Source organism: Electrophorus electricus, chromosome 11 (assembly GCF_041902795.1).
Source record: "Electrophorus electricus isolate QZ-2024a chromosome 11, ASM4190279v1, whole genome shotgun sequence".
Lineage (NCBI taxonomy): Eukaryota > Metazoa > Chordata > Actinopteri > Gymnotiformes > Gymnotidae > Electrophorus > Electrophorus electricus.
In genome coordinates, this window is record NC_137507.1 from 4,786,893 (window position 1) to 4,801,939 (window position 15,047).

General features: G+C 39.7%; 1 protein-coding gene across 4 annotated transcripts in view; it reads right to left on the reverse strand.

Annotated features, from left to right (window-relative positions):
• mre11a (MRE11 homolog A, double strand break repair nuclease) overlaps positions 1 to 15,047 on the reverse strand; it is a 52,028-nt gene that overhangs the window by 11,737 nt on the left and 25,244 nt on the right. For all 4 annotated transcript variants that reach the window (XM_081722975.1, XM_081722974.1, XM_035528649.2 and 1 more), the window contains 2 exons: positions 12,402 to 12,575; positions 76 to 135 (listed from right to left, as the gene is read on the reverse strand). In XM_081722975.1, the coding sequence (XP_081579101.1) occupies positions 76 to 135; positions 12,402 to 12,575 (234 nt within the window). The remainder of the gene's footprint in view (positions 1 to 75; positions 136 to 12,401; positions 12,576 to 15,047) is intronic.

Here is a 15,047-nt window from a genome sequence, read left to right on the forward strand (position 1 = left end):
ACTGCTGTGTACAAGGAAGAAAAGAAGGCTCTCTGTGCGTGTGTGTGAGTGGTGGTGCATGTATGTTTAACTGACTTCTTGTACTTCTTCATCCTCCTCTGCAGTATTTCTTTTTGACTCCCTAAAGCGGCGAATCTGAGAATATACACACACACACACACACACGTTAGAATCCCTCTCAAAAAGCATGTTTACAGGCATAAAAATCAATTGCTCTATAACTCCCTGCAGGTGCTCTTCTGACCTATACTGACAGCTATTAATACATTTTTAAAAATCCCTTATTCTCAACCTTGTCGATACTGCGAAACTGCATCAATGCATAAAAGACAGATAAAGAGCAAAGCCATTAAAGGAGTTATCAAAAGGCTGGTTTGATCTGTTATTGTATCAGGCTGTTGGGGAGGATGGAAAAACAAGGTCAATTATGTGCCATTCATCATTCGTTCACCCAGGTGGGTTTACATTTTATTAAGTCCCAAAGTTCCAAATGGAAAAGTACACATGGTACAAGAGTGACATCCTACTGGTGCTGACATTTAATATATGAATGAGTGAGGGAGAGAGTGGAAGGGGAGAAAAGCAAAGGAAAGTAAGCACTTATCTTTTCATTCAGCACTATTCTACTTTCTCTCCTCACCATTTTCCGCCTGCCCCCCTAGAGTTCTTTGTGATCTTGGATATGAGTAAGTGGCCATATTAATATAACAAACAAAAAAAAAAAAAAAAAAAAAGGTGAACAGGAGAGACAGTGAGCACAGTGACAAAAACCTATGATACGGTTGCTACGGGAGACAAGCATCACATGGAATGAAAACATACTTGAAGAGGTGAACGTAGCGGAATGAAATATGTCTCATCCTCACTTCAGACTGAATGCAAAGGCTAAGAATAAGACTGGATTAGTATTGTCAAAATACCAAAATCTATGTTTTGATATTAATACCAGGTCATAAATTTTGATAGTGAAACAATTTCACAGCATATGTTGTTAGGAAACCAGCTGCATTTCATAAATTGCCATACATTTCCTCAAATGTCATGATTGTGCTTTCTCTCACATCTGGACATTTTCAGTCAAAGCACAATTTTTTAGTACAGTGAGAACAACCCAACAGAATTAAAGCAATGGCATTCAAGGTAAAATGATAATAGACTAATCTGTGTTAATTAAAATAGCAGGATAATATCAAACTGTACAGTTACCTCGAATCTATTCTAAATCTTGATTGTGTAATCTTTTTTCCTCCAAGAAAACTATTGTCAACACAGCCTCTGAGCTTAAGTCTGAACAACTACTCCTTCTCAAAATTTAAACTAGATTATGGAGATAAATTCTCTCACAGCATAGGATCTAGCCTATTTAGTTGAGACACACTATACCTATAAACATTATGAGGAGGCTGATTAGATACAACCTAAATTAGACCCAAGTTATGTCATATTTCACAAAAAATAAAATAAAATGATGGCTTGATACAGTGGGTATGAAAATGTAAAATGGCCAAATCGTTCCAAATAAAATGATGTTTGCGACTTTGCTATAGAGAGATACACATGTTCATTAATTCACTTCTGCTGTGGATAAGGTAATGATGAATTAACTTGCTTGTTAGCTTGGTTCACATACATCATCAAAAAGTCTCTCTGACACTGTTATTTGCATATGATCTCATGAACAATCCTATTCAGATTATATTAGTTTATGAGGGGGACATTTGTAACAAGACATTTCACACATCTCAGTTATGAAACTCATGTATCTGGAAAATCAAAATTACGAGTGAGGATCTATGGTGTTTTATTTTACTATGAGCCTGGATATTTGTGGAAGATTGAACATAAACAATAATTTACAGTTATATTATCTTAACAGCAATTAACATTAGATATTTAAGGAACTGACAGTGATGAAACTATTAAGTAATGATGCACACCAGCTGCTGTGATTATAAACGCCCCTTTAATAAGCCTGCAGGACCTCACTTTTCTCGTTGATTGTAGTTTCTTTTTCTTCCATATAACTGGCAAGAACATCAGAGGAGCCAAGCACCTGCTATGGGTGGGGAAAAAAACAAAAACAGTCACTCAAGACCAACGTGGACACTGCCTATATTGATTATGATTCAATGCCCCACACAGGTTTCCTGGAATTCTTTAGGCTATATAACAAACAGGACTCCAAGAGCCTTCATCAATGGGGCTGTAGAAGACAACCCTAGAAGCCAACTTGGTCAATATCACGAGTCACCATCAAGTGCGGGATTTACTAAGGAGATACCCTGTCCCTGCTGCTGTTCTGCATTGGCCTGAACCTTAGTGAAATAATCACCAAGAGTGTCTATGGATAACAGCTACCCTCAGCCACCTCCTGTACATGGATGACATCAAGCTGTATGCCAGAAGTGAATGAGACATCAAAACACTCATCCATCTCTCCAAGATATACAGCGATGACATCGGAATGTAATTCGGACTGGATAAGTGTGGTTGGATAGTTACAAGGAGAGGGAAGGTGGCTAGAACAGAGGGGGTCACACTACCAGAAGGTAACAGAACAGATGTTGAGGGCAGCTACAAGTACCTTGGAATCCCACAGTCAAGTGGAAATCATGAAGGGGCCACAAGGAAAGCAGCTACAGGCAAATTCCTACAAAGAGTGAGGCAAGTACTGAGAATTCAGCTGAATGAGAGAAACAAGGTCCAGGCCAACAACACCTGTGCTCTCATCAGATACCCTGCTGGCATAATAATCTGGTTTGAGGAGATAGAAGCCACTGACATCAAGACAAGGAAACTCTTCATAAATGCATGGAGAGGTTTCATCCCAAATCCAGCACTCAGACTGTACACTATGTGGAAGGAAGGGGACAGCGGACTAATGAGCGTCAGAGCCACCATCCATGATAAAACCACCAAGACACAGAAGTACACCAAGACAATGGCTCAAAATGATGAAGTGCTTAGTGAGTACCTCAGACAGCAGAAACCTGAAGAGGATGGAAATGAGGAGGCGCAGGGACCATCATGGGAGGAAACTCCCCTGCACAATATGTACCAATGGCAGATAGTGGAAGTGGCTGATATTGAGGAATCCTACCAATGGCTGGAAAGGTCTGGATTGAAAAACAGCACAGAGGCACTAGTCATGGCAGCACAGGAATAAGTACTGAACACAAGATTAATAGAGGCTGGAAACTACCACACCAAGCAGGACCCCAGATCCAAGCTGTGCAAAGATGCCCCTGAAACAATCCAGAACATAACAGCAGGATGCAAGATGCTAGCAGGCAGGACATACATGGAACGCCACAACCAAGTGGCTGGTATAGTGTACAGAAACATCTGTTCTGAGTATGAGCTGGAAGTTCCAAGGTCTAAGTGGGATATACTACAAATACAAAGGTGGTGAAAAATACTAAGATCCTGTGGGACTTCCAGATACAGACAGACAAGATGGTAGTGGCTAATCAAGCAGACATAGTAGTCGTGGTTGCCATGTTAATCAGAGCACTTCGGGCTGTTACCCCAAAACTGGGAGAATAGTTCCCAGAAACATCTAAAATTTAGTTCCAGAAGAGTGTACAAATCAATTACCATACTCAGACAAGTTCAATGTAAAGCATTTTATTCAAGCTGTAATGCTAAAACAATGCAATGTTATTCAGTTTTTGTCATGTAAATTTAAATAACTCTATGTTCAGTCCCTACAGTAACAGAATGGATGTAATTGAGTAACAGAATTCAGCAGGGAACTATAAAATAGAACAAGTTTGTTGGTTTTGCTTCATTGACTGTTAGATGGAATAAAAGATTGTAAACACCGTTTAACAAATAACTATAAATTAAGTCAAATAATAAGTAGCAATCATATACTAAAAGAAGACCTTTTGAAACCTTAACAAGCATAAGAACAAAATGTAAAAAACACAAGTCACTAAAAATGTATGTCCCATTGACTGGTTTTTACCCTCAATACCCAGATGAAGACATGCATACAAAATCCATGGCCACAGCCAGACCCTTCGCAGTTCACCTGCAGATGTCTTTCTCTTCATTTTGAATTGGTCCACCTCATCCTCTGCTAATTTCTTTTTATGTTTGTTGTGTGTGCTCCCTCTTCTTCTTTTCTTCATCAAGGTACATGTGGTATCTCTGTCTTGCACAGCCAGTAGACTGTAGTAGACAGTCATCCTTATATTAGCTATACCATCCACATACTGAAGGCGGTCTACCATTAACTGCTAGGCATACAATGTTCTCTCTGTCATGCTTGCCACCGTCTTTCCATAGAAAACTGGCCATGGGTCAGTGGGTGAAGCTTTTGGATGATTTCACAAAGATCTCTGAGTAGATGCTCCTTTGGCCAGCTGTGCAGGGAAGGTAGTGTCCAGTCCATAGCGATGCATTCCACTGTCAAACATCTCTGCCCAAAGAGGAATTAAACTAACCACTGCTACTTATATTATTTGCATTACTTATATTGAGTAAATAACAATATAAGTTTCATTATAATAATTTTCATGCCATCTGTGAAGCTTTGTTTACTCTTAGTGTCCATGGAAACAACCAACACTGCCTAACTGCATAAATCATAAATGTTTAGACACACTTAATATCTGGTTATTTGTGAAGCTATGAATATATACAATTAAAAATATATTGCTGTATTTTCTTTCAAATGTGGTCTTGGATTTGGCCTCAGATATCTGGATTTGGTAGTTATAAGGTACTTGAGGCAGTGCTGAGACAGAGGCACAGGGGCAGGTCTGCGTAGGTGTGTGTGTGTGTGTGTTCAGTCATACTTCTTGCTTTGCTTTCAACAACATCAAGCTCACATAGCCTGTGCTTTCTCACACACTGGTAAACATTTTCGCTGCGCTGGTTGCCTGATTTAAATGCCATGAAAATCACTGTGCTTGTATAAATCAATTTATTTTTAGAAATTCTCAATTTTTATATTTTATAAAACAAAATAGGGCCAATAGTCTCAAAACACATATTTCTCCATATTCATTTCTCCTTCCATACTTATACAAACCTGGAAATTCCATACTATTCCCACAGAAAAAAAGGAGTTCTTTAGAGTAGCATTAATTAGACACACTGTATGTGTGGTGTGCGTGTGTGTGTGTGTGTGTGTGTGTGTGTGTGTGTGTGTTTGTGCGCACACATGAATGCATGGATGCATGCTGAATGCATGGACACATGCTGAAATTCATCTGTGCTGTGAATCACAAAAGGAGGATTGTCCTCCAGTACAGATTACTTCTATAATTACTGTAATTACTATCTAAATCATTGACAAACATTAGACAATTCAATTTTGGTGCAGTGTTTGGCAGCAAGTATTCCTTAGACAAGTAAAACACCATGTTGAAACAGCAGTGATGCCTGCGTGAGCAAACTGACATTCAACAATAAGTTAATTTTGACCTTTCAAGTGTAAATCCATTCAGTGAATGGCCTATCTGGTAATCACTTAAACATGAAAACACCACAGTAGCAAGGACTAATTCAGCTGCATGTCCAAGCCAAACCATCGCTCAAATCATTGACAGCTGTCTGCAGAGTTATGCAGGATTTAAAACGTCAATGAAACACGAGTGCACAACAATCTGTGCTAGAAACATTCTTCCATCACAGAAAGCTCAGTTTCTGCTTATATGTTGGCCATTCTGCAGCATAGATGTTTTGTCGCTTGTAGTGCTTACCATAAAGCTATATTGCACTTTGTTTATATACTTATGTATATACAAGTTTATTTCTTGTAGAATTTGTATCATTGGGAGTGTTTCCACAGGACTTGAATTGGCATTAGTAATAACCTACACTTGCAAACCTGGGGATTGAATCCAAGTCTTCTTTGTTCTGTGAGTATGTAGCATGGAGGAAGAGGCATACAAAGTATAAGGGCGACTGCCCAGGGTGAGACACACCATCAACCACGAATACATCCAAGCATTGCTCCTACAGATGAGCTGATGTGCCTCAGACAAATGGGCGACATGGTCACTATGAAAGCAGAGGAGATGCCATGGCAGGATAAGCCGTTCCATGGACTGTACCAATGACAGATTGCAGTGGTGACTGACATAAGATGATTTGACCAGTGGATTGAAAAGACAGCACAGAGGCTCTAATCAATCATAGTAGCACAAGATCAAGTACTAAGTGAGTCAATCGAAGAAGGGGTGTATCACACCAAACAAGACTCAAATGGCAGACTCTGAGACAAACAAGCACCTAGTAGCAGGATTTAGGATGCTGGCACTGAAAGGCAACCAGTTGGCAGGGTCATATGTCCAAATGGGAGGAACCACACAGGGCGCTGAAGAACATCAAGGCTAAGATCCAGTGAGACTTCCAGATCCAGATAAGTAGTTTCAAAACATCATGATAGTAGATAGAAAAAATGCAGTAAACAGCAGTGATGATATAGGAGGAAGTCCCAAAGGAAGGAATACAAAAAGTCTGAAAAATTCCAGGAACTGAACAAAGAAATAGAAAAATGTGGAGGATAAATCAAGGCTGTCCCAGTGGAGCTGTGACCCCTAAGCTGGAGGAGTGGTTCCAACAGATCCGAGTGTCATGGTCTGCAGGACCCACACCACCAAGAAACAAAGCCACATGCATCCTCCAACCAACCTGGGGCTGTCCATGGTACTCAACATAAGATGAAAGCTTTCAGCACCAATGTTTTGGACAGCCCTTGCCATTTGATTCAGAGGTGGAAGCCGGATCACTACGGGAAGTGCATAATGCTGACACCTGTGTGCACTATCCAGCTGCTCCCCAACTCCATAAAAGATTTTACTCCCAAGGCAGATGGGTAAGTGCAGACTCCAGCAGTTACCTACTTTGTGTCTTTGTATTTCCAGTGGGGACTATGCCACTACCACTGGTTGCAGCCACTATCCAGGAGGGAGGGTTTCCCCCAAAAGAATCAGCCCTGTGTTCATTTTTTCAGTCTGAGTTTGTTCTTACTGATTTCTTTTCTGTTGTGGCTGCCTGCACAACCTGTACTGAAACCCAAACCTAATAAAAGGTTAACCCCATCGGGACTCTTGTCTTTTCCCATGTCATGTCACAGTTGTACTGCTAAGACAAGGCTAGACATCAATCTTAGTTAAGAGGTGCTGTGGGATCCCAATTGCTGGTTTGATCCCCATCCCTGGCTGGGAGTCCAAGAGAGCATAATTGGCCTTGCTCTCTGGGTGGGTGAGGGTTGAAAATGAAACGGATAAATCAGACATCTGATTCATTTGTCCAAAATAATAGGTTCAACTCAAACTTACCATCACTAATAGAGTCTAACAGGGTTAGGGTTAAGGTTAATAAACATTTTATTATCTAGAAATAAGGCATTTGTTTTGCGTAAATAATTTAAATATTCATTGAATTCAGAAACCAATTGCACATTTGGATGCATCAAACGTTTTAAGATACTTCTGCAACTGCACCTAGTGTGTCTCTGCCCAGTTGGCCATATACTGCATCCATCAGTTGCACTGAAAATCTGCAATTGCTGACCAAAAATGATAGAAAGCGCATAATTTTGGATTACATTAGGTATAGGAATAACCTCCAGTTCTGAACAAAGCATGAGTCTGTAGATGTGTTAAAATTTCCCTTTCAACATTATCTCAATTTTACTTTCCTCCATTTAAATGGCATAGAAAATTAGAGATGGAATTGATCCGATATCACGTATCGGAATCAGGCCAATATTAGCCAGAATACTGGATTTGATATTGGTGAAGAAATTTTTAAGGAAACCAATCTGATAACATCTCAAATCCATCCTGAAAACTCCACAGCAGTGCAGTGCAGGTTTGTGCAGGTTTGTGCACAGTTCATATACAGCTGCAGAGTTGAACTGTTGCATTTTCTTCCCCTTTAATGATTACAAACTATTATTTTCAAATGTAAAATATCCATGCACTCAAGTGATTTCCTTTGTTATAATTTTGATAACCTAGTTTTGAGAACAGGTTACCTGCCTTTTAGTAAAAGCATTTAAACGAGACAAAACAGCATTTTAGGACTGTTCACTGCCATATACTTGACCAACGGTGATCTGTTCATTAATCTGTTCTTTAAAAAAGGATGACCTTTCCTGTTTGACTATGAAGTAAAGGTAAGTCAAGGTCAGGGAAATGAGAAAGAGCAGCAGAAACCTGATAAACAGAGCTGGAGAGAAATAACAGCCAAACTAATGAATACTTATGTAACCAAACTAATGAAGCACACAAATTCATGAAGTTAATTGCTCTGTGGCTTTAGTGTGTTCAAACTGCATGAAAAAAAATGGGAAAAAATGCTGTTTTCTTTTAACCTGTTGAGTTTTAAGGTCGACTTGATATTCTAAATAGGCCTATGAAGCTGGAGAACAACCTAACTTCAAATGTTCACAGATTTCTTTAAAGCATAAGAAATAACCTTCTTGTAAGCATCAAATTTCTGTTGGTTTATGCAGAGCTCAAGTGAAGAGCGAGTCCTAGTAGAGGTAGTCTCTCTCTGTCTGCTCACTTAGTGCCTGGTGTATGTCTTGTGTGTAGCAGGTAAAACAGCAAGTTACTGCTGAAAGTCACAAAAACAGTTATAGGGTTACGTTGATGTGGAATTACAGCTGCATTCAGCAATAAGAAAAATATTTAGAAGAACTATAGTGTAAATTTCAGGAGTGAATGAGGCAACAGTACTGTGTAGAGACAGGCAGACTGTGTGTGTGTGTTCGCAGGCGTGTGCGCTGAGGGTGAGTACAATAAAGCTGAGAACCATGCAGGTAATGACCAAGACAATAAAGATTGTCTAGGTAAGAGACTGACTGACTGTAAAGCAATACAAAGGAAAAAGGGGAAAAGCTGTCTTAGTCCTGTAAACAAAGTTTTTTATTTTTTAGAATTTTATTTATTTTGGTCATATCGATGCATGACATCTGTAAAATGGCATATATAAAATACATCTCACAAAACAATTCCTCTAAATTGCTAAACCCTAGGCCCACGGTGGTTTTAAATCAGAAAGTATCAGCTGATATCGATATCAAGTGACATTGAAACGCAAGTTATTGATGTCGGATTGGTACCAGGAAAAATAAATAAATAAATAAATAAAAAATTTGCCATCTCTAATGAAAATACATATAAAAAGTCCATTTCTGCTTCATGAATGATGCAGCATGTTTATGTTAAACAGTAAGATACAAATACCATCTGTGCTTCAGATGGCAATCCCTTTAGATGCATGTTCTCTGTTGCGCAGCTGCGTTTACTCATTTGGTTAATCAGTGTTGATTGCTTTGTGTATAGTGGACATAGAAGCATTAATACCTCTGGAGATGCGCTTGTAGCCTTGTTATTGCCCATGGTTTTCTAAAGTTTTGCTTCTCAACTGGTCTGACAGTTTTTACCTCACCTTTTGTTTCTCCATGCTCAGTGTGGTACACACAGGCACAAAACACAAAGATTGACTGTTTTATTGGAATTACAGGAATTCAGTTTAAAATGGAGAAAAGCTATGGTATCTATATTTCCTATACCTGTAACTTATCAAAGGTGTATTTAATTACAAATGAAAGGAAATTATTCCAAACCAATTATCTCTTACAATTTCTAAAGTGTGCCAAAAATATAGCACATCCATTATCAGAGTTTTGGGTCCGTGTCTTGATGGGGAAAATAAGCCATGCCTTTTTCCCTCATATTTCCTTTGAGATGTTCCAGTAGAATGAAAGAAAATGCATATGGTAATAAAGCATTTTAATTTCCACAATTTTAAGGAAAATCTGATGTATTATCTGGAAAAACCACAAAGGAAACAAGTTCTAGTAATGACTGTAGGTCTTTTGCTCACAAGGTAAAACTATAGACAGCTGTGCCACTATGATTTTATCAGAATATTAATGATTGAGCCATTGTGTTGCTTGCACCTTTCTACCATGTTCTGTAATAAAACCTTTATAATATCATAATAGAAACATACATCAAGATTCTGGTTAAATGGTATTTTTATTTCTACTTTCACTGGTTAATGTTCACAATAATATGTAAGGTTCCTTTTGGTATAATATGAAGATAATTGCACAGTCGAATGAAAAGTATCAGGTTTCCATAAGATATTCTTTTAGCATAGCATTCTGCTACTCAAAAAACATGGGTTTATTAACCTTGATATATATATTTGAAAACAGCTGCTAATTAATTTTTCAATGGGGTCTAGCATATTCACATGTGCACACACGCTGGCACACATTCCCATCAAGGGCTTTTCAGGGGTGAACAGAAAAACTGCAGCCTGAGCAGAGAGCTGCCAGAAACCCATAACTCAGTTATGTTACCTGTCAGTAACAGGTGGAGTTACAGCAACTCACCCCCCCCCCCCCCCAGCCCCATGAGAAAATGAGAAAACCCCACACGCATAGTAGTTGAGTTACAGTACAGTACTGTTATGGCACAGTTGCTATGGGAGATGAGCATAATCAAACAAGCTACTGAATCGTGATTTGGTGTGGGTATGTGGCTGAACTTGCGCATGATTGTGTCTGTGTAAACTCAGCAGTGATTTCCATAAAGGGCACATTGCTCCACAGCCAAGGATGAATGGCGTGAGTAAGTGTGGCCACAGAAAAGAGCAGTAAGCTCTGTGCCTCCTGTCCTGAAGCACAATGCACAGTTACATGCACAGTTACATATGAACCAACAAAAGTCACTATTACCAGATAAATACACAGTGAATGTCTACAGGAAAGAAGAGGGAGTTTCAAGAGTGACAAGTGTGTGTGGGCTTTGAAACCCTGCAGTGTGGCCCACCCTCTAGAAAAGTTCTCTGACGCAAGCCTGCTGCCCTGGAAGCTAGGTGTACCTGTCAGGGTAAAGTGAAAAAAAATCTACCATCGTTTGGTGCCTCATCCCCTTTAAAAACACACACCTCAATCGTTATAAATTTTATTTAAAAAGTATCTACTAGTCCTATCTTAACCTTGAATAAGGTCAGCAAAAGCCTTTTTTAAGCGCAAAGCACAAAAGGCCCATTTTCCCATCTTAAAATACCAGATGCAGTTGGCGCCTGCACTGGCATTGCGCAGGAGAACGCATTAGACACAAACTGAGAAATTCAAAGGGTTCAATGTCATTAAGGATTCTGTGAGAAGAGCTTAAAGCAGAAAAATTAACAGGAGACCATGACAGACTAAGGGGAGGTTAACATGCCCATGCTATTACCAGGGTTCAAAGACACATTTCACATGCGACAGATGAAAGCTCATGTTCTGAGACAATGCACACCCATTCACGGGCACAAAGTGATCTATTTCTTGAAACCTGCTTAAACTCGGTGAATAGAGAGACACGCACACACCAATGTTGAGCTTTATCAAAACATAATTAGCTTCCATTAAAAGTCCCCTCACGTCTTCTTTCCCTATCCGGGCCTTTGCACCCAACACCCACCCTCACTCCCAGGGTTCTACCTTCAGGCTTCAGCATCTTCTTTCCACTCCATCATTGCTTCTGCTTACAAGCTCACTTCGATCATTTTTTCTATTCATCTGTCTGACTCATCTGTTCATACATCCCCCCCCCCCAAACACCACCACTAATATCAATTAAAAACTCCAAAATCCTGTCCTGTTTGTTCTTTCCTCTTCCTTCTCAATAACGTCAGGAAGTAAGAAATTCAGGACCGTTCACTAAGGTTTTCTAAAAAACAAGGAGGTCCTTACCAAGTTTTTAAACACAGAACCACTGGGCCATTCTGACACAATCTGATGGGCAGTGTTAGAGCTGGCATGTGTGAATTAGAAGGATTAGGACTTATTTGACACTACCAATCCCCCTACTGGAGTATGGTGTAAGCAGTTGGCTGCTGCTTCTCACTGGTGCGTTGAGTGGGTGTAAAAGCTTCGTGTTGTGTGTTCACTGTAATGTATCCTTGGGTACTGGGAAAGGTGCTATGTAAGTGTAACGTCACATCACCGTGTGAATATCCTGTACATTTACGTTACGTTCCGACTTCTGTCGCCATCAGTTAAGTGGCCTTTGAACACAAAACGGCAACTCATGTCATTCTCATCTCTACAGAGATCCTGTGAATGTGATGCAAGCCCTTTGAAGCAGACAAATTCATCATGAAATGCTGCATTTTAGACAGACTCTTCTGAAAGCAACAACACTGATCAATAAGTCAGAGGATTGCGCTCGCTAAAAGACAGCAGTCATTATCGGTAATTGGAAGAGCGGGAAAACCCTATGCCTGCGTTAGCAGTGCTGAAAGCCAACATGTCATAGAGCAGATTTGGACCGAGCGCGTGCCGTGATTTGGATCAGCAAAATGAAAGCCACAATCTCCCTACTACAGCTTCCACTCCACTACCCTCACCCCCTCAACCCCACACTCACCTCCTCGTCGATCTTCTCCTCGCTGGCCTCCACATGCCGCTCTCGGAGGTAGCGCTGCGTTTTCTCCAGCTGATAACTGATGAGCTCCTCAATGGCGTCGCGCTCCTCTTTATCCACAAACTCCTGCACCGCCTTCCCCATGCCCTGCTCCGTCAGCAGGGACAGCTGCATGTTCTACACACACACAAAACCAGGGTTACTCAACGACTGGGCCCTGGGACACAAGTGGGAGGCAAAGTGCCCTCTAGTGGTCAGCAGTCCAGTAGAGTACTGGACCAGTGACAGCACTCTTTGTAAAGATCTTAGAGGAGAAAAAGTTTACTTAATAAGCAAGAGGCTCTCATGTGTTCAGAAGGTAAACAATAAAAAGATCAATAGAGATGTGCCATTAAAAAGTATGAGGGTTACCACAGGTGTAGATAAGAAAAATTACTATTTCTATGGCTACTCAGAGTACTTTAAACTTAACAAGGGAGGTGATGACACTGAACCAAAAACCCAATGTGAGGAGTCTGGTTTGACCCAAATGGGGTATTAAAACCCTTCAATCTAAAAGGGGCCTCTGAAAGCCAAACACTGCGGAAAGGTTGTGGAGTCGCTTTCGCCAAAAGAACCACAGACATCACTTCCCAAGCACAGCTTGACAGCTGTTTGGCTTGTAGCAGTGGGGAAGCCTTCATCATCACCAAGGAGATGATGGCTAATGGTATGTGCTGCAAGGCCATCGAGGAATCTCATGGAAAAAAAGATACCACTTCCAAATTATGCCAAACTAAAGTGGAAATAAATGATGAATCAGGTATCAAGCATGTGGATCACTCACAGATTAATAAGTGTTTTTTCAGCTTCTATTCCAAGGTTTTTGATAACACAAGCACCTGCAAAAACTTGATGGTCCATTTTCTACAGCAGAGCTTCTTGCTATGGTGAAGTATTTGCAAAATGGGCAATGTCCTGTCCGTGATGGGTTGCTTAGTTAATTTCTTAAGAAATTTGGTTATTCTATATCCTTTATAGTCCCACTCCATTTGACGTCTCATATATTAACACTAGATGCAGAGAAGGCATTTAACCAGTGGAGTGGGATTGCCTTTCTGGTCTAGTCCAAAATTTGTGAGATGGATTGACATTTTTTATGCTTCACCTTTGCAGAAATTTATACAAATAATAGTTTATCTTCTTTTTTGGAACGTAGAACAAGGCTGGGGTGTCCTTTGTCACGTCTTTTGGTTGCCCTGGCCATTGAACCACTGGCTGTAATGTTACATAATAAGCACACAATCAGAGATGCATAGGGGAGAACTAGAGCACAAGGTCTCTTTGTATGCAGACAATAGGCTTGTATACTTGTCTGATCCTTTGGCTATCTTACCAAAGCTACTTACATTTATGGCATTTGGCAGATGCTCTTATCTAGAGTGTCTTACAAAAGTGCTTTGTCATTTACTCAATTTGCATGTTGAACAGCTTTGAGAAAATACCTGGATACAAAATCAACACAGAGAAGAGTGGACTCATGCCCACAAATCAGGTGATCCAGTCAGCCGCACTGTTTCCATTCAAAGTGATTCAAGCTTCATACAAGAAGTTTGAATATCTAAGGATCTGGGACATAAACTGAAGAATATTTATGAAGCCAAATTCCCTGTCATAAGCAGCCTGAAACAAAATCGTGAGTGATGGAATACACTTCCTTTATTGCTAGGGATGAATATTAATAAAATCAACAACACCTACATTTTCATCTTTATTCCAAAATATTCCAATATTCTTAACAAAACCCTTTTTTGCACATTGATAAATTAATTGTGGTACTTAAACGGAATTTTTAAAAACCACTAGAGTTCATAAAAGAGTACTGCGAAGACAACGTTCGCATGGTGGTTTGTCATATAACGCTGGATTGATTCCTAAAATAATCAAGATAACTCTACATGTTATCATCATTTAGCTTTGGTTCACAACAATTTTTTTACATGCCATAATCTTCCCATGCTCATGTCTATTTCCAGATATACAACCAACCCAGTTGTGAAACACTTAGAAATGTTCTTTCGCTTCAAGAACCCTCAATACATGCTCCCATAAACAAAAACAAACGTTCACTTCCACAGTAATTGACAGGGCTTATAAATAGTGGGTGGGAACGGATTCCATATAGTAAAACATTTCCTTTATGAATAACAACAGATTTGTATAATTTTTTTCAGGTACTTACAGCTTCGTAGTTTTATTTCATTTCATCACACTACTCCCAGTTTCCAACCATATCATCTAAACCTCTTCAGGATGGTATTCTTGAAAATCACCCCAAACTCAGTATAATTGGCAATGTATATTCTACAGTTAATTTAGGAAATCTGGAGCCTCTAAATGTATTAAAACAACAATGGGAAGAGGATTTAGATATACATATATCTGGGGAAACATGGGAAGGTGTCTTATGCAGAATACATTCCATTTCAATCTGCCAAATATATATATTGTGATACACTTTAAGGTTATCCACCGTTTACATTGGTCTAAACTTCTTACAAAATATTGACCCCATGTCCGATAGGTGCAAAACAGATCTAAACACCTTTGCACAAATGTTCTCGTCATGCTGCAAACTATCATCATTTGGGAAATCAATATTCACTTTCC